General features: G+C 44.9%; 1 protein-coding gene across 3 annotated transcripts in view; it reads left to right on the plus strand.

Moving 5' to 3' along the window:
* ALMS1 (ALMS1 centrosome and basal body associated protein) overlaps nt 1-20,788 on the plus strand; it is a 76,622-nt gene that overhangs the window by 40,431 nt on the left and 15,403 nt on the right. For 2 of the 3 annotated variants that reach the window (XM_079990655.1, XM_079990656.1), the window contains exons 9-15: nt 2,528-4,280; nt 4,631-4,756; nt 6,474-6,644; nt 8,836-10,022; nt 12,836-12,953; nt 15,558-15,794; nt 19,940-20,184. In XM_079990655.1, coding sequence (XP_079846781.1) covers nt 2,528-4,280; nt 4,631-4,756; nt 6,474-6,644; nt 8,836-10,022; nt 12,836-12,953; nt 15,558-15,794; nt 19,940-20,184 — 3,837 coding nt within the window. The remainder of the gene's footprint in view (nt 1-2,527; nt 4,281-4,630; nt 4,757-6,473; nt 6,645-8,835; nt 10,023-12,835; nt 12,954-15,557; nt 15,795-19,939; nt 20,185-20,788) is intronic. The other variant, XM_079990657.1, reaches the window with a different exon arrangement.

The raw sequence follows: 20,788 nt of genomic DNA on the forward strand, positions 1-20,788 counted from the left end.
AGTCAAACGGACTTCCGGAACAGATTCTGTTCCAAGGTATGACTGTATTTGACTTTTAGAAGACCTCTGAAGGCAGCCCTTTGAAGGGAAGTTTTTAATGTTTGATGTTTTATCGTGTTTTAACTATTCTGCTCGGAGCCACCCAGAGTGGCTGGGGAAACCCAGCCAGGTGGGCTGGGTAATAACAGTAGTAGTAGTAGTAGTAGTAGTAGTAATAATAATAATAATAATAATAATTCATCTCAGGGATGCTTCTGCTGGCTTGTTTCTTGAATATTTTTTAGAAAGCCCATTTGAGGCCTGTATCAAATTATTCAAAAGTTCAAACATGCACCTTATCCAGTCATTTTCAATCCTGCCCATGTCTTTGATAGACATGTGTGACAAAGTAATGTGAGAAGCGACTGTGCTTCTTGACGTTAGGGGTGCAGCGGTGTTGGTGAGTAGGGAGACCTTTTGTATTAACGAACTCCTTATTGCCAGCAGCATCTTGGTTTTACGTTCTTGAATAACTCATAGATATAAATGCCTGTTGATTTTGTACCTGTTTGTCTTGTCTGTTCCCAGCGTAAGAGAACAATGCCTCTGCCTCCAGTGCTGACATGGGGGTGAGGTGAGGCTTTGCAGCATGTTTTAAAGCGTTGAGTAATGCACCTGAATACTATCTGTTTTTCTCTAATTGCTTCCAAGAAACAATTTTCACTCCAGGAAGCTGGAGTTGCTGAATTTTCTGCATGCATCTGAAAAAGGTTCCTTGTTTGTTTGTTTGACTGACAGTTTGCTGTGTGATCTTTGCTCTGAAAAGATGTGTTTTGTTTCAGCCTTTCTTACAGAAGCAGGCTGGTGTTTTTTGTTCTTTGTTTTTACTTGTGCCAAATAAGTTGTTTTTACTACATCAGGTAAACAAGAGGATATCTCTTTGCATTTATTGTATTGCTGCCTCCAAAGGAATAATGGCAGCTTTTATAATTTCTCTCTCTGGCTCACAAAAGACTTGACGTTAACTGCAGTAAAGATGAGAATTTTTATTCTGTTTTAATGGGCAATCTTCATCCGTAGCATGCCCAAAAGTGTACTTCGTTTCAGTAAAGCTGCAAACCTCACATGCCAGGGGTTTTCTTTATTCCTTTTTAGGAAGAGAGCCTAGTGGAGTTCAAAGCTTATGCCGTTCTCTTTTGCCCATGCATTATTTAGATTGGCATTTCAGTAAACAGATTAAACTGGGTGACACCGGAGCTGTTGGAAATAGTCTTCAAATCTAGATTAGAAATTGCCTGCCTCTGTGAAGCCATCCACAGGTGCCTCTGCAAATAAACCACCTATCAGTAAAGTGTAGAATTAAATGCTGCCTTTAACTGACGTTTAATAAAACCTTTACATTTTTATTGTGCTGATTACAAGAACGTAGACCTACTTTGTGCCTCAGGCAGATCAGTCTTTTCATAAATGCCATTCTGCTGAACTGTATAAGGAGCACCAGAGAACAATACACATTTGGGTGGTGATACTGCAGTTGTGCAATTTCCCCCCTGGGGAAATCCACCAAGCCGCCACACTTTTAGATAGACTCTGAAACTGGGAGGGGTGGGTGGGACTACAGTAAGCCTCAGCTTGTGTGCATTTAACTTGTGTGCATTCAGCATGATGCACATGGCAAATTAAAAATTAAATTAAAACAAACAAGGGGAGGAAAGTAGTTCTAGGGAAAATGACTTTGGCAGTCCCACCTGCCATTAAATCTAATGGGTTTTGACTATATGCAACTTTTGGCTTTAGGCACAATTCCTAGAATGTTATGCAATAATAATAATAATAATAATAATAATAATAATAATAATTGCCCTTCAACACAAGATCTCAGAATAAAATTGTTGAAGGCTAACTTGTAGGCTAACTGTATTATTATTCCAAAAGGTTCTTAATGACAAACTTCCCTGTTCTTTTGATTTGCTAGATTTTTCTACTGATGTCTATTAATTGCTTGTCCTTTGACCTTGATGGGTTTTTTATGTTTTAACTTTGCAAGCAGCCTTGAAAATACTTTTATTTTTAAATGCAGGATCTAAGTGATAGAAATTTGTTAGAAGTGTGAGAAGGAAGTGGTGGGATAGCACTGGGGCCTTCACAACTTTTGCCTGTGTAGTCATATTTTTCTGATTTGGGTTGTTAAACTCTGTCCCTAGTTTATATGTGCCACTAAATCGGGGTTCACTTTGACTCTCTCTGTTCATGGTGACATCTTGGCACGTTTGGAGGCAGTCTGACACCAAGTTGGGACTTGGAGGCAAGAGATTTGGTCCACTTCCTTTTCTATTCTTTAAAGTTAAAGATTTGTTGAAGTCTAGATTAGGAAACCTTCTTTAAGACAAAGTCTTCTTAATTTGGCAGTTTGTACATGCAGGATTCATTGATTGTGACAGATCAAATATAAAAATAATTACTTACGTTAATTTGTTGAACTAATTTTGCTGCTGTGGATCTGTACTATTAAAGTATGCACCTTCTGTTTGTCTCGGATTCTTGACAGGATGGGCTGTGGGGAAACAGCTATGAAAGAATTTCTAGCTGCAGTTCTATTCTGAAGACAGACACAGAACTCTCAAAAACTTCAAGTGACAGTGAGCTGCAAAAGGACATTCAGACACATGACTCCCAACTAGCTGAATGCCCTGTAATAAATGCAGCCCAGCCTAGGGTGGTATGTGGAACTGACCGTGCCCTCCCGGATGACTCTGAGATTACATCTTTGACCAGTGACCAAAGTCATTTCAGCGACCAGCCGCGGGCACACTCAGAAAATCTCTCAGACTCCAGCCACAATGTTCACACTCCCTTGCCTATCGCCACAGACACAAGTCTGAAGGGGCTGGCAGGTACCACCAAGGCAGCCACAGGAAAAGAAGCGAGTGCCTCAGCACAGGCAAAATTGGCTGCGGACGCCTCTTCTACAGAATCTGCCAAACAAATCACATCCATTACTTTTGCATCCCGTAAAAGGACATCGTCTTCCCGGGTGCCCTGTGCCAGCATTCCTGAAGCCACTCCTTTGGAAACCCAGTCGATTAGCAATGAACAGCTGGAGTCTAGTAAGCTGCAAGTGGGAACTCCTCAACCCTGCGCTTCTGCGAACATGACAGCCATTCATGCGCCAGATAGGAGTGTTGAATTTCGTCCGGGTGGAGACAGCCATCGTCATGTGCCCATGGTTGTCAGCAAGGAGGCATATCCTCAGGAAAAGAGTTCTGCCTCTCTGGAGAATTCCCAGCCGATTTGCACTGATCAAAAGGTCCACTCAGTTACAGAGAATCGGGAAGAAACCCAGGCTGCTTACCAAGGCTTTACTGGGCTAAAAAGATACGACAGGCCTTCAGTCAACGCTTCTGAAAACAAATCTAACCCAGGAGAAACTATGGCTGATCCTCTCCGTCCCTTCAACCCACCTCAACAAAAGGCAAAGGATGCTTCTCAAGATGTCTCAAGAAGCTTTGCTGGTATTCCTCAGCCACACTTTCCTACAGGCAAGGAAAGTACATTGACGAAAGAGAACAAATCTGCCTCTGATCAATATTTATGCAGGGCTGAAGCCATGGACACTGGAAGCAGCAGCCTGTTATCCGCTTCCTCCCCAGATCACATTTCAATGACCATTCCAGTCTCTCCTTCATCACCAACCCGGAAAGCCCTGTCTGGTGTCCATATGACCCTCTCTCCAAAGCATGTGGAATTGCCTCTTCATAGTTTAATAGATGCTGGTGCGGAAAAGAGACGAGTTGGTGGATTTAAAAGCGACCCTCATCCAGCAACTTTAAATGATCCGAGTCATTCGTTAGAAGCAACCTCTAATTTGAAACCCACAGAACGTTTCACAAGCACCCAGGATTCTGCATACTTTCCAAGGTCACCTACACCAGATTCCCACTTTAAGCATTCCCATGTTCCAGTTGTAGCAAAACCAGCCCCAAATCAGGAGCCACTGGAGATCAGGCAGATTTTCCCAGTTACAGACCGAGGAAGCACAAGAGTACCGGGTTCGTATTGGCAGAGTCCCGAAGAGAACTTAAAAACCACGGCCTCTTCCCAAACGGAAAGGATGTCGTCGGATGCCATCACTCAAATAACAACAGAAAGCCCTGAGAGGGCAACCTATTCTGCAGAGATATTTGTTAGCAATGACACCGGTGACGTGGAAGCTCTGAGACCTTCTCATCGAAAGAGTCATGAAATGCTGGGTACTGCAGCTGCTCCCATGAGCCACATCTCAGTTTTGAACAGGCAGGCTGGTGAGAAGTTTAATTTACTGTCCTTTGATCTGAAGAGCTATGCCTAATGAGCAAGGCAGCCTTGTTCATATTATATATTATCCCCTCTCAGTTGTGAGACCTACTTTCTCCTTGAGGGATATTTGAGTAAATCTACCAGTTTAGCTTGTGAATCCACTGCCACATTTTCTGTGGGATGGAAAAGTCATACAAGGCAGGTGAGAGCCTTGTTCCTTGCAGACCTTTACATGGACTGAAGTGTATACATTTAGGATCCTAGCTATGCCAACAGATTATAAGGTTAAAGTAGTATCGCATTTGGTGTTAAGTTTGCGTCCTTGTCTTGTCTACCTTGCTTCCCATGCCTGCAGGTACGCCAAGGTTGCTGCCATATAAGCCACCTGGGAGCTCAGAGATGTACTACGTTCCCTGTCCTAAAGAAACCCTCAGACTATCACGGGTCCGATCAGAGACTACCATGGAGAGCTCCCACTCAGGTATTTCCTGTTGTTCCAAACTTTTATCTAAGCTGCTCAGTACCATGGCTGTTCTCAGTGGAGCCAAGGAACTGACTTTGCATAAAATGCAAGAACGTAAGCAGTTTGTTGTGCTGTGTTTAAATTTGTTGAATAGAGTTGAGCTGCAATAGTCTAGATTTACAATAGTTGTCGAGCAGAAACTGAACTCGTATGTGTGCTTCATTTAAGCTTTGCCTTTTGGTTTGAAGTGGCTTTTTAGATTTGAATGACAGGGGGAACAATTTAGTAGCTAGAAAGGCAGCACAATTTCTTTCTACCAATGTTGGTGGACCCTAGATGTTTTTAATTTTCCTGGTTCTGCTTTGAACTGCTGCATCATTCCAGTTCTTTCTCTCCCTCCAGCAATGTTTCCCTCTTTTGTTCCAGTTTTCTATGTGTTTTTATCTTTAGGTAAGGTATCAGTGAAGTATTCTGGGAAGCAGTTCAATGTTCAGTTTAAACAGATACCCAAAATGTTTGCGTTGCCTGTATTTGTACAAGAGCTTAGTTAACCTGTACTCTGTACATACTCAGAGGCATGCTTGCCTTTATTACTACTTGACCTATAAAGTAGTTCTGAATAATGCTGAGTCCTACCACTGAATGGGAAACAGATTCCTTCTCATTTGGACCATCTTTCTAAGGTGTTGGACAGTGCTTCTTATTTGTTAAGTTCAATCACAAGACTGGCATGAATTTATTAGTCTTTCTTCCTCAAACCAGGCAATAGCTTTGAGCTTCTCCCTGATGGAAAAGATGACCTGGTCAAAATTGGACCTCACGTGCTTTTAGGTTCTGTTGTTTGCCTATCCTGTTTGGTTGGAACCGGAACCAAGAAGACATAGCTAGTGGTTGGAACTCTGTGAACGTAGTTCTGTAATGTTCAGTTTGTAAGTTTATTGTTCTAGCTGAAGGTCATGACAAACCCCTAGCAAATAATACAGAACATTCATCCATAGTCAAAACAAAATGAAAAAATTCCTTCCAGTAACACCTTAAAGACCAACTAAGTTAGTTCTTGGTATGAGCTTTCGTGTGCATGCACACTTCTTCAGATACCTGAAGAAGTGTGCATGCACACGAAAGCTCATACCAAGAACTAACTTGGTCTTTAAGGTGTTACTGGAAGGAATTTTTTCATTTTGTTTTGACTATGGCAGACCAACACGGCTACCTATCTGTAACTGGAACTATGGAATTCATCCATAGTATAAGCCAACTATGAGAGAGAAGATACTGGAGACACCATCTAGTTTGATTTCAGATTAAACCTCCGAATCACCACAACATGAAGTGATTCCATCTAACTCATTATTCCACCTGAGGTTGACCACAGAAGCGAAGTCTGTCTACATAGGGGACCTCGTTGTAGCATCCATCCAGGACCGCGGTGGAGTTCAGTAATGAGGATGCTTGTAATCCTAGAAAGCATACATCCATTTTTAAAGGAACTAAATTAACTGATAGAGTTGGGATATGTCTCGTTTAATTGGGAAAATGTTAGGTGACCAAGTGCTGTTGACCCAGAATATAAATCAGCTTCCATTGTAGACTTTAGAACTGTTACAACACAGAAACATGCTGCTGCAGGATGTTTATTTTCTCTGTGTCTTTTTTTTAATGTACTTTTTCTTTCCCAGTCCTCTTTCTCATATATACATATATATTGGTCTCCCCACTCTCTGTCTCCTAACAGGATCAAACGATGCCACCCCTCCAAAATTTCTAGCACAGGCACTTGGCTCAGGGGATGAGATTCCATCAAGTCCTGTAGCTATCAAGCACAGAGAGGGCATCTATAGTAAAAGGGCTATTCCTAAGGAGGCTTGGACAGGAGGAGATGCAGGAGCACAGGAAGGTGTCAAAGGTGACTTCTATATCTCTGAAGGTAGAACAAGAGCTGCTTTTGTGGCATCTGAATATTACAGTTTGGAAGCCTCTTATGTATTGTGCTAGCTCCGGTGTGTCCCAAGAATGATTGTTTTGCTGTGGGAGCTGAAATAAATTGTTGCTGTTGCTATAATCTGCCCTTCACCAAATGCTTCCAGGGGGAGCTAGAAAAATATCTTGGTTGAAAACAAAAACACACCACAGTGGTACCTCAGTTCTTGAACGGCTTGGCTCCTGAACAAATCGGCTCCCAAACCGGGAAGTAAGTGTTCCGGTTTGCAAACGTTTTTTAGAAGCCGAACGTCTGACGCGGCTTCCGCTTGAGTGCAGGAAGTTCCTGCAGCCTTGGTTTTCGAACGGTTTCGGGAGTCGAATAGACTCCCGGAACAGATTAAGTTCGAGAACCAAGGTACCACTGTATCATTAAAATATTAAACTAAAATTACAAAATTACACAGTCACAAAAGTAACAGAACAGTAGTTCAGAACAACAGTACCGGAGGATAGTTTTAGGATGCCATGAAAAGGATGCTCTTTTTTATTCATCATCAAAAGATTGTGGATGAAGATGATTTCTGAAAACGAAGGGCAAAATGATTAGATGCTATGATACCTAGAAAAACACCTCCAGCCACAAGTATTTTTAATGGGGGGCAGGCAGTGAACTTCTTAAGGGCAGCTGGGGAGTAAATGGTTAACCATTCCTCCTGCCAACTGTAATCTCCAGGAAGATCGTACACACCTCTGGCCCAGAAATCAGACTTAGAAAAAGTTACAAACTGTTTTTATATATGTGAGTATGGTGCTTACTGTTCCCATTTGTGGCCATGGATCTCATACTTTTGAAATTATTGATATCTCTATGGTAGTTTTTGTTGTGAATGGTGCCACAGACCCCCTGGAGTCCATGGAGCACCAGTTGGGAACCACTGCCTGAAACCAATGCTTCTGTTCTGGACCCACTGCTTGGCTCCATAACTGAACCCAGAAACCTGGTCTTCCCTTTGTGCTCTTTCCGTCAGCATCCTCTGGCAGTGCAGAACGAGCCAGCCAAAGTTTCTCTCACTGCCGAAGGAAGGAAAGGTGTTAAACAGAATCTGCAAATGCCAAAAGAATTAGAGCAGAACAGCGTAGTATTTTAGGGAGAGTGTGGACAGAATATATGAGCTTTTCCATGCAAGCTTTATAGGTTCGTAACTGGCTGCGTTTCCACGTAAAAAAATCTCAGTGCGGCAACGTGCTCAGAAGCCGAAGGAGAATTCTTGCCTTTGTGCCTTTGATCAGCTCTTGCCATGGAGTGACATACACAACTCTTGAAATGTTAGTATTAGAAGGAAGGGAGGACAGAAAAACGTTGGGGAGATGAGCACATTAAAAAATGTTCATGCCTCGGGCGAGGGTGTGTGTGGAGAGCTGTGTGTTCTGCCAGAGAGGAGGGAAAAACCCCCCAGCCTATAACTAGATAATCTAAATTCAATAGCCCGAATAAATGCAGGCAGCCGTCCATTTTGCACAGCCTTATTTTCAGCTTGAGGAAAGAGTTTGTGCTGCCGTTTTATTTTCCTGACAAGATTCCACAAGTCTAGGCCAGCATAAGCAATTATTTTTGTTGTTAGTCTAGCAGAGGAGTAGACAACTGCTTGCACAGAGAAACTAGTCTTCTCTGAGTTCATTTATACAACTCCATTTATTGTTGCTGTTATTGCTCTGGCCCATAAACGAACTTGGAAGTGCATTGAAATGGATTTTAACCCTTGTGCTTATTAATTTTATTTGTTTCACTTCCCTTGTGTTTATGTTTTTCATTTTGTATTGTTGCTTTTTCATTATATTTATGTTCTTTTTTTGTATAATTTGTATAATTTGTATTATTTTTGTTGGCCGCCTTAAGCACAGTTGTCTTGTTTTTAACGTTACTTTTTTCAAGGTATGGTTTGATACCTTCTTCTAATTGTATGTCACATTGGGAGAGACATGATTTGAAAGGCAGCATACAAATCCCCAAATTAATGTATAAAAAGAAAATAAACTAAACATATAAGGAGACTGCGCCTAGAGTTGATGAATAGCACTGTCAATTTAGAACGAGAACCATCATGTATTGTAGCTGTTTCTTTCCAGCCAAACTTAAATATTTCATTTTCTTTTTCCTTCCTTTCCCCCTTTAGGAAGCCCCAAAGTCCCAAATCCCTTGGAATCTGTGGCAGCTACCCATTCAGTGTTCAGATCTGCTCAGTTTTACCTGCATCACCCAGTGCCTCTGCAGCATGAAATTGACTTCCTTGCGGGGAATGATGCCTTGGGACAGTATGCAGTGCAAGAGCGCCCAGCCCTTCCTTCAAAAGACATCTTCCAGTACGACGGAACATCCAGAAGAGGTCAGGCGGTTTTCTCTCTGCACCAGCCAACAGGAGAGGAGAGGTTTTCCCCACCGAATTTTGAGCCAGATTACAGTGTGCTGGAGGAATTGAGGTTCAATGAGACTTTGGAGAGAGGCTCTCCGAGTAAGGAACTAAAACAGCCTGATGGGAGGAAAAGTGGCCACAAATTGTCCAAAGACCAGCTTCTTCCAAGCAGCTTCAAAGAGAAGCGGGTAGCCGATCTCCCAACGATGCAAAGTGCTCCCTTCACAGGCAGTTTAGATGAACTCTGGGCTAAATACTTGGAGCGTCAGAAGCAGCATCAGCAACGTAGTCCGAGTGGCAGCAGCAGAAGTGAGCTGTCTCTGGTAGAGCGACTTGATAGATTAGCCAGACTGCTGCAAAACCCGGTTAGGCACACCCTGGTGCCTGTCAAGGATGAAGATGTCCATGTCCAAGTGGAGCCAAAGGGAAAAGAGTCAAAGAAGATCATTTCCCAAGGAAATAAGGCGTACAAAGGTAGAGTGGCAATCCATAGCCCCAGAGGAAAGGTGGAAGAGAGCCCAGAGGCTACCAGCAATACAAAATCTAGGCATTGTAAAGTTGGCAGTGCCACAGCTCTTTACCACATGGATCGGAATTTGGAGCAGCGTCGGAATTCGGCGATTCTGAGCGACACCTCTTCTGAAATGAGGCCTGTGAAAGATTCCAGCGTGTTAACCGACATCACCTCCGATTCAGAAGTGACTCAGCCCGAGACGGAGACTGCGTCTCGGACGGAGGCAAGTGTTTCCGTTTCCACGATCGACACAGAGAGGCTGATCCGGGCCTTTGGGCATGACAGAGTGCAGGTGTCCCCCAAACTGTCCCAGCTCTACAGTGCCATCCGACACCAGAAGACACGCTCGGAGAAGTACGCCAAAGGGAGCAGGAAAGACAGGGCAGCAGACTACCAAAGAACGGCTCACGCTGAGCCAATAAGAAAAGAGACCCAGGTAACTATAATAAATAATAATAATAATTTTTTATTTATACCCCGCCCTTCCCGGTTCAAAAACCGGGCTCAGGGCAGCTAACAACAAATTTAAAACACTTAATTGTAAAAGCAACATAAAATACAGTATAAAAACATGAATAACAAAATTCAAAGTTCAGAAATCAATTTAGGGGAAATCCATCCTAATAAGCATTAGATAATCACCAGGCTAGCTGGCTGAATTAGTCCTGCTTGGGCCAGCGAGGAGGCCAGGGGAGAATTAGCCGTGGGGTCTCAGAGCGGGTGATCTTCATAAAAGGGGAGAGGGAGGGAAGGGAAGGGAAATAAAATATTAGGCTGAATTCAAATTAAAGGCCAGGCAGAATAGCGCTGTCTTACAGGCCCGGCGGAAGGAGGTTAAATCCTGAAGGGCCCTAGTCTCATGGGAAAGAGCATACCACCAGGTTGGAGCCATCACTGAAAAGGCCCTGGCCCAGGACCTCTAAACTATGATTATTCATGAACCTTAAGGTCCTCTGCGGGACAGACCAGGAGAGGCGGTCCCGTAAATACGAGGGTCCTAAGCCCAAGTATGTGGCATAGGAACCTGTGGGGCAATCCACAGCAAAACTTTTACTGTGATCTATGATCTGCATAGGGACGCGGGTGGCGCTGTGGGTTAAACCACAGAGCCTAGGACTTGCCGTTCAGAAGGTTGGTGGTTTGAATCCCCGCGACGGGGTGAGCTCCCGTTGCTCGGTCCCAGCTCCTGCCAACCTAGCAGTTTGAAAGCATGTCAAAGTGCAAGTAGATAAATAGGTACCGCTCCGGCGGGAAAGTAAACGGTGTTTCCATACGCTGCTCTGGTTTGCCAGAAGTGGCTTAGTCATTCTGGCCACATGACCCGGAAGCTGTACGCCAGCTCCCTCGGCCAATAAAGCGAGATGAGCGCCGCGACCCCAGAGTCGGTCACGACTGGACCTAATGGTCAGGGGTCCCTTTACCTTTATCATCTGCTTAAAACAGGTGAAAGGAAAGAGTGACAACTAGCCTTTAATTTGAAGATCAGCTAAGCTATGTGGGCGGAGGCAGGCTAATCTTCATTGGGGTCTCTCTGTCTTTCTCCTCCTCCACTGCATCAGCTGAGCTGAGGCCTCTGTGTGTGAGAGTATGGAAAGGTCAGCCTTGTTGTCCTTTATCTTTCATAAGCAGCAGGTGAAATGGTCTTTAGCTGTGCCTTAGAATCATAGAATCATAGAATCATAGAGTTGGAAGAGACCACAAGGGCCATCGAGTCCAACCCCCTGCCAAGCAGGAAACACCATCAGAGCACTCCTGACATATGGTTGTCAAGCCTCTGCTTAAAGACCTCCAAAGAAGGAGACTCCACCACACTCCTTGGCAGCAAATTCCACTGTCGAACAGCTCTTACTGTCAGGAAGTTCTTCCTAATGTTTAGGTGGAATCTTCTTTCTTGTAGTTTGGATCCACTGCTCCGTGTCCGCTTCTCTGGAGCAGCAGAAAACAGCCTTTCTCCCTCCTCTATGTGACATCTTTAGGCACCGGGCGAAAACGTTCCTCTTCAACCAGGCCTTTGTCTGATTAACAGCCCACGTCCTTTTAAATGTTTTTGTGGGAATGGGCTGTTTTGTTTTGTTTTTGTTCTTGTTTTTATTATGTACTTTGTGGTTTTATTCTGTGTTTTCATGCTGTGATTCATCTTGATATCTCGGAACAAAGGGTGGCATACAAATTTTAGTACAGTGGTACCTCTGGTTGCGAATGGGATCCGTTCCAGAGCCCTGTTCGCAACCTGAGCAGAACGCAATCTGCATGTGTGCGGGTCGCGATTCGCTGCGTCTGCGCATGACATCCTTTTGAGCGTCTGCACATGCGCGAGCGGCGAAACCTAGAAGTAACCCTTTCCAGTACTTCCAGGTTGCCGCTGGACGGAACCTGAAAAGATTTAACCCAAAGTGTCCTTAACCCGAGGTATGATTGTAGTAGCAGTAGTAATAATAATAATAATAATAATAATAATAATAATAATAATTGTACAGTGGTACCTCGCAAGATGAATGCCTCGTAAGACGAAAAACTCGCAAAACGAAAGAGTTTTTCGTTTTTTGAGTTGCTTCGCAAGACGGATTTCCCTATGGGCTTGCTTCGCAAGACGAAAACGTCTTGCAAGTTTGTTTCCTTTGTCTTGCAAGTTTTCTTAAAATCGTGCATTCACTTCGAGGAGCAACTCATAGCACGCGGTGTGGTAGCCTTTTTTGAGGTTTTTGAAGACTTTGGTGATTTTTGAAGCTTTTCCAAAGTCCGTGCTTCGCAAGACGAAAAAATCGCAAGACGAAAAAACTCACGGAACGAATTAATTTCGTCTTGCGAGGCACCACTGTAATAATAATAATAATCCTGTCCTACTTCATAATATCGATGGGGACGTGACATAATAAAGCGGGGGGCATCATGTCCCCTGTTGTTGCTAATTTATATGCCAAAGTGGTTTCTTATATTGGGGTCTCACCCCAGATGGCAACCAGTAACTTTCCTTCCATACTTGCCCACCAAGCAACTTACATTCATCCAAGCTGGAAGCCATGAACGGGGGGAATAATTGCCCCATCCTCATGACCACAGAAGTGACAGAAGTGGAGAATGTGGACATTGTGTTCTAAAAAGCTAGCTAGCTTGTTTCTCAGAACCAATCTGGTGCTCTTTGTGTGTGCATGTGAGCGAGATTGGCTGATTTGATTCCTTTCCAAACACTGACAAACGAACTTGCAGTCCTCTGAGACCTTTACGCATCTGCCTGATTCTTTCCTTTAGGCAACGGACTCTTTCATTTCTTCGGATTCCGTTTCTACCATCAGCAGTTCCCTTGGACCAAGCCCTGCTCTCAGTAGCAAGCGGAGCAGGCGGATGTTGAACAAGGCTGTCCAGGCAGGTGAGCAGCTCTCATCCCGACTCTTACCTTCATGTCTGCGCTCTTGCCTTTTTGTTGTGATCCTCTTCAGAGTCCCTCACTCTTACTTCAGTCAGCCAGGTGTGCTTGCAGAGCTTTCTCCGCCTGCACATCTTTGCAGCTCAGATCCTTTCAAAAAATGGATAACAAGCTGAACTCCGGTGAAATGGCACTCCATTTCCTTTGTTCGTACTCTGGGCTTTCTTGACTCTGGCCTCGTAATAAATCTTGGGTCAGAGAACTGACTTGTTCTGTGTGGTATTTTCCCCACTTGCAAGCACAGTCGTAAACTTTCTCACTACTGCAAATAAATGCCAGTTCTCTTGCTCAGACGGTTGGAGCTTCACTCCTTATTTGATGATGTGAATGTTGCTCTTATCTGTTGTGTGATTTCTGTTCTGGGACAATACTTATCTAAAAATGGAGGCCGGGTATATACAACTGTGTACTATCCTCACCCACTATTGAAAGTGGAGCCATGCACAACCTCCAGTTTTCTGCAGGTCTATACATTATTGGCAGAATGAGGAGTTTTAAAGTTAGAGGGGACCTAAGAGGACATGTGCTCCAGCCCTCCTTCTCTGAGGCAGGGAGAGGGATGCAGGAATTCCACATTGCATAAGACAGGCATGGTTCTTGGTGTGTTCTGTTTGGTTAAATCATGGGTAGGCAAACGAAGGCCTGGGGTCCGGATCCGGCCCAATCGCCTTCTAAATCCGGTCCACGGACAGTCCAGGGATCAGCGTGTTTTTACATGAGTAGAATGTGTCCTTTTATTTAAAATGCATCTCTGGGTTATTTGTGGGGCATAGGAATTTGTTCATTTCCTCCTCTCCAAAATATAGTCCAGCCCCCCACAAGGTCTGAGGGACAGTGGCCCTGCTGAAAAAGTTTGTTGACCCCTGGGTTAAATCAAGGTTCTCCCTGTTAAGATATGGAGTCCTCTGCTGCATCAGGCCAGAGCTCCACCTAGTTTAGCATTCTGTTCTCATGCCCGTGAAGGTTGAAAAATGAGTTAGAAAGGTCTTCTGAAATTTCTGATCCCATTGTGTGGTTTCAGCAACATGTTCAGTGCTTGGACCCAGGCTCTGTCAGGGCTTCTTGTTCAACAGACTAAAGAATATTGGGGAGAAAGCAAGTATGTATATTCAGAAAATGAACATGGGGGCACACGTGACAAAATCAATACATGGAAGTAATAAATCCTGTAGCTAGGCTACTATATCTGATAATTTTGCTGTGTGTATGTGTCATTCTTCATTCTGCCATAGCTCTTTGAACTGTTCATTGATGCTTGAGCATCCTTCAAACTCTCAAGGAAGGAGATGTTGCTGTCATCTTCTCCCTTTCTGCAAGTCCTGGACATTCCAGTTTCTGTCCAAAAATACTGTATATTTCTCATATTTTCAAAGACTCATATTTTTAAAGACTCAGAAACCAAGAGGAAAGTAAAAAAAGAAGTCAGGATCTTTGCTTTTCATATCTTGTTTTTGTTTTAATAACTTTGAGCAGGTTTCAGATGTGGATCTAATTCCAGAATATATAAAAAAGCAGAGTTAAGATTCAGTCTGTATGCCAGCTGTGACTTGGCATTCATCCATTCATGTAAGCAAATTTTAGATTTGGCTAATTACTAATAACAAAAATGTGCATATTTGTTAATGTGTCTAGAGCAGACCGTGTCAAGCCTAGCTCATAATCAATTTGCAATGTGTGGCCCTCTGTGGTAAACATAGAAAAATCAATTGTTAAAATACAATTAAAACACCAATAGAATTAAAGCTATATACCGTATTTTTCGCTCTATAACACGCACCCAACCATAACACGCACATAGTTTTTAGAGGAAGAAAACAAGAAAAAAAAATATTCTAAACGAAACAGCGGATGTATGATTTTTGTGGTTCATGCTGTGGCCACAGACATGTGATCTGACGGTGAGTTTGGGGTAGCCCAATACAAAAATCCTGAGGATCCATGTGGATCCATGCTTTGTAACCATGTTTTTGCACCACTGCGGCCCCAGGCAACAGTGGGTGTGTGATTTTTTTGGTGCAAGCTGTAGCCATGGACATGCTATGTGATCTGATGGTGAATTTGGGGTGACCCAGTGCAAAAATCCTGAGGATCCATGTAGATCCGTGCTTTGTAACCACGTTTTAAGTGGGGAGGGAAGGAAAAGCACTCAAGGGACAAGGAACACGCGTGGGGTGTGTGGAGAAGGATGCTGTTAATAATGCAGAAGAGGGGTATAAGAGGAGAAGGCTTCTCTCCTCTCCTGCTTTGCTCCTTTAAAGCAAGCAGGCTCTCTGTCCCTCTCTCCTCCCCACTCAGCAGCTCTTCTCCCGCTTTGCTGTTTCAAAGCAAGTCACGGAGGAGGGAAGGAAGGGGAACCATGGATCCTCTGCTCACGACTGCAGCAGATCCTCCCGCCATCCGTAGGCATTCACTCCATAACACGCACAGACATTTCCCCTTACTTTCTAGGAGGAAAAAAGTGAGTGTTGTGGTGCAAAAAATACAGTATACATACACAAAACCTGTTTAGAACATACCAGTATCAAATCCCTTTCTTTTGAACCCTAGGAGACTTTGAGATTGTGAACAGCGCAACCAAGAAGCACACCCGAGACGTCGGCCTGACTTTCCCCACTCCGACACCCAGCCAGGCGAGGCTGCGGGAAGATCCTGAGAGTGGGACGGAGGGCGAATTTGCTCAGCTGGATGGGTTCCTTCTGGAAAGCAAGGGCAAGCAGAGGAGGCAGCATGGCAGGCTTCTTGCAGAGAAAAAGCCGAGGAGGAATAAGCCACGGTGGCGGCAAGGTCTCTGACAAGCGTTGCATCTTTTGTGAATGAGGACTCGCGTGGTCCTCCAGACTTTTGTCTGTTGTTGCTGTGGTGCCATAAAAACCAACAGTTAGCTGCGCGTAGAGGACAGAGCACACACATCATAACAAATCAAAGGTGGCTGTAAAACACACCATTGTACCCACACACCAATAGATTGATAGGGAGTTACATGTGCTACTGTTTTCTCCTGTAGCCGATTTCCCTGTCCTGCCCATGTTGATAGGCTCATTCACGGCTATCCGCGGAATGAATCTTTGGTTCCTCTAGAGATGGGGAGTCAGACAGTGCTGACAAAGAGCCTCGGGGCAAGATGTAGGCAGGCGAGTCTGCTTCAGCCTGCCTCTAGGATGTGGCCATAAGCAAAAAATAAATGAGAATTCCAGGTTATCTTTCGCAAATACAGTCATACCTTGGGTTGAAGTAGCTTCGGGTTGAGCATTTTCGGATTGCGCTCCGTGGCGACCCGGAAGTAATGTTACTTCCGGGTTTCGCCGCTCGCGCATGCGCAGACACTCAAAACGATGTTACACGGATGCGCGGAAGCGGCGAATCGTGACCGGTGCACGCTCAGACGTGGGTTGCATTCGCTTCAGGATGCGAACGGGTCTCGGGAACGGATCCTGTTTGCATCCAGAGGTACCACTGTAAGTAAATACAATATGGGGTGTGTGGGATCCTAGTTCATATGTTTTTTAAAAAAATACATTTTTTATTAATTTTAGCATACAAATTATTAAACATACCCCACATATTATAACAAATACATTCTTTTTGGACTTCCATCAGCACCTCCGATGATCTTCCCTCTTAATCACTTTTTATGCATTACTTAATTTTATACTGTCTTTACCTCTTTTAATCTGTCATCTCGCCTTCTCCAGTTTTACAATATTTCTAACAATACTCCTCACAGAACTTTTTGCAAACCTACAAACGTCGTTTGTTCATCACAAATACTTTTCATATAGATCATAAATTTACTCCAGTCTTCGGTAAATCTCTGGTCCCATCGGTTTTGGATCCTTCCTGTTCATCTATCTAATTCTGCATAGTCCATCAACTTCATTCTCCATTCTTCATTCGTCGGCAATTCTTCTTGCTTCCATTTCTGGGCTAATAATATTCTAGCTGCTGTTACTGCATATGAAAAAAGTTTATATTCTTTTCTATTTATATCACTTCCGGGATCCTAGTTCATATGTTCATCTCCAAAACTCTCTTGGTCTCAAAACTACCCAAAAGCAGGTAGATTGCATTGCTTAATCCAGGGGCGAGGAATCTGTGGCCTACCAGATGATGTTGTGTTGCAGTTTGCACAATCCCGGGGAGCGGAGGATTGGAGGGCCCCTGCCTTGCTTAATCCAGGAAGTGCAGCTCAGCTTCAAATTCCAAGAGATTCTGAGGCTCCCTTCCCCAGAGGCATCTCTTGGGAGTACCCACCCCAACCCCAGATCTCCTGCTTGGTTTTCTTGTGCAGTCAGGCTGACCCAGATGCTGCTCCTAAAGGTAAAGGTAAAGGTACCCCTGTCCGTACGGCCAGTCTTGACAGACTCTGGGGTTGTGCGCCCATCTCACTTAAGAGGCCAGGGGCCAGCGCTGTCCGGAGACACTTCCGGGTCACGTGGCCAGCGTGACAAAGCTGCATCTGGTGAGCCAGAGCCGCACACGGAAACGCTGTTTACCTTCCCGCTGGTAAGCGGTCCCTATTTATCTACTTGCACCCAGAGGTGCTTTCGAACTGCTAGGTTGGCAGGCGCTGGGACCGAGCAGCGGGAGCGCACCCCGCCGCAGGGATTCGAACCGCCGACCTTTCGATCGGCAAGCCCTAGGCGCTGAGGCTTTAACCCACAGCGCCACCTGTGTCCCTGATGCTGCTCCTACTACGGTCTTAAACTTGTTTAGCGCAACACAATATCTTAGGCACAGGCCAGGAAGAAAAAGGGTTCTATATTACTCCGCCACAGGCTGCTCTTATTTTGTTTTGTTTATGCAATCATAATTCACACCCCACATCTTTGAAAGGGCTGTCAGCGCTGCAGGTAAAACATGGAAACATCATATCATATTAGAACAATGAAGAATAAAACAGAAAATAATTCAGCAGCAAAACCTACAAAAATAAAATCAGGGAGAGAGTGCAGCCCTCGAAAGTTGGTTTAATTGGTTGCCAAAATACCCCCTGCCAAACCACCTGGGCCAGTGAATTCCACAGCCTGGGTGCTTCCATGGAGGAGGCCCAATCCTGTGCCCTTGTCCTCTGCACCTTCAAAGGCAGGGCATGCAGCAGGTCCTCACCTGGTGGCTGCAGTACAGAAGAGAGGCCTTCAGAAACCCCGAACAATTTAAGGCTTTAAACGTGCTAATAAATTGGGACCAGAAGCAAACAGATTTCGTTTCATCATCTGGAGATCTGGGGATTTTCTGCTATCTGTCTCCTAAAGCTATGAAATAGCAGACTGATTAAAACTATACAGAGCAAGATGTTTTAAACAAACACTGCATGAGTGGAAAATATTTGTTCCTCAGCTTTGACTGCACGCTGACAGTAAATACAATACGCTTTGTATTTACTTTTCCATACCTTGTTGGTTTTTTTTTATTTCTTATTACTACTGGTTTTAGACAATGCAAATCATAGCCCAGTCCTTGTTTTTGTATAAAGAAGGGAGGGGAAGATTCTCAGATGCAAGAGGAAAGAATGACTATATGGTACTTCAAAAACCAGCATGCAGTTCAGGAGACTCTGGTCACTGTGGCTTCTAGGGAGAGAGATGGCGGGGGGGTGTCATCACTGTGGGGGCATACTAGTGGGGGCACTGGGTTTCCTCTGCCAGAGTGTCTGCACAGCGACAACCCCAACCCCCTTTCCCTCCCAGTAAGCTGTGGTGACACAAGAGCCAGAAGCCCAAGGATTCACCGCTGCTTCTCTTTGCCATCTCCCCCCCCCCCATGCACATATTTTATGTTTTCCCCCAAGGATTCTTTCAACAAAGAAAACAAATGCTGAACCCCGAAGCTGTAATGGTTCTAAGGGGGTTGCTCGTGCGTACGTTGCCGCCACTCTTGGCTTGGTTGCCTGGTTGAACCCTTTCTCTCTGGACAGCCTTGCACTCGTGGCTGTCTCAGTCGCTGGCAGAATCCGTCAGTGGGCATTTCTTAAACTTCTTCCAGCAAAGAAGTTCTTTGACGCCCAGTCGCCTCCTACTCTCCCTGCGCGGAAGTCTTCTGCGCAGGGAGGGTGTGGGCAGCGAAGGACCTGTGCTCTCCCCACTGGTCTCCGGTGAAGAGTCCTGGAGCCTTCTCTCCGATTCCCCCATCTGCCCCCCTTGACCCCTGGTGTTACGCTGATTTCCTTCCCCAGCAGATGGGCTGCCTCTCTCCCTGCTGGGACCCTCTCCGGCATCGCTCTGGAGCCTTCCCTCCGCCTCTGGCTCCGATGGCAGTTCCCTGACAGAAGCAAAATAAGATCTGTTGATAATAATCCACAATTAATAATGATTTGCTATACTTTTCCATCTCTTTTTATATCTCATCAACCAACAGTTTTGCAAAGGCCTGGTAAGAGTGCAGAGCATTTAATGTACAGTGGTTACAGACGCTTCGGGTTACAAACTCTGCTAACCAGGAAGTGGTTGCTCCAAGTTAAGAACTTTGCCCCAGGATAATAATGGAAATCGCTCACCAGCGGCAGCAGGAGGCCCCATTACTAAAAGCATGCCTCAGGTTAAGAACCGTTTCAAGGTTAAGAACGGACCTCTGGAACGAATTAAGTTCTTAACCCGAGGTACCACTGTACTAAAATGTTGACTTCCTCTCCGGGATTGTTTGCTGCTTCCATGCTACTTCACTCTTTGTTCTGTGCCATTTTATCTTTGCCAAGTCTCTAAATTTGGGGAGTGGCATACATTATATATGCAACTGTGATGTGCCTATGTCTGCTCTCAGCATCGTCCTGGACCTTTTACAGTTGCAGAGGACAGCCCAGAGCAAAAGGGGGCAATGGCGGAGGCAGCCCCCTGTTTTTGTGCCTTCCTGTCTTTTGTAAGTGAACTGCCGCCGGGATGAACAGTTTGCACCACGTTCCTTTTTTTAAAGCATTTTTCTTTCCCCTGCCCCAGGAGTTTCCTGGTTTGTTTCAGCAAAGGATTTGAAACCTGACTTCAAAAACGGAAGTGGATCCAGCTACGTTTCTGATCCTGGTCCTTCTTGGTTTGAAGCCGTGCCCGACCCAAAGCCCTGGCGAGAGCCCCTCCGGGAGAAAAACTGGCAGGAGGATCACAGCGAGCTGCAGGTGTGTCTGATGGCTTCACCGAGAGACGTTGAGAATAAGCCGCCCCCACCTTTTGTGAAAATGACACTGCAGGTAAAATCCAGGCTCTGCCTTGGACTCCTTGCCTGGCTTTGGCTGTCCTGTTTGCGAGTGCTTTGGTTGTCAAATGAGCTGAGCCACCCATCAGTTTAACAGATGCAGCATGTGTGCCTCTGTGTGAATCTATGTGTCTGTCTCGTCATAGAATCATAGAATCATAGAGTTGGAAGAGACCACAAGGGCCATCGAGTCCAACCCCCTGCCAAGCAGGAAACACCATCAGAGCACTCCTGACATATGGTTGTCAAGCCTCTGCTTAAAGACCTCCAAAGAAGGAGACTCCACCACACTCCTTGGCAGCAAATTCCACTGTCAAACAGCTCTTACTGTCAGGAAGTTCTTCCTAATGTTTAGGTGGAATCTTCTTTCTTGTAGTTTGGATCCATTGCTCCGTGTCCGCTTCTCTGGAGCAGCAGAAAACAACCTTTCTCCCTCCTCTATGTGACATCCTTTTATATATTTGAACATGGGTATCATATCACCCCTTAACCTCCTCTTCTCCAGGCTAAACATGCCCAGCTCCCTTAGCCGTTCCTCATAAGGCATCGTTTCCAGGCCTTTGACCATTTTGGTTGCCCTCCTCTGGACACGTTCCAGT

Source organism: Podarcis cretensis, assembly GCF_951804945.1.
Source record: "Podarcis cretensis genome assembly, chromosome: 9".
Classification (NCBI taxonomy): Eukaryota; Metazoa; Chordata; class Lepidosauria; order Squamata; family Lacertidae; genus Podarcis; species Podarcis cretensis.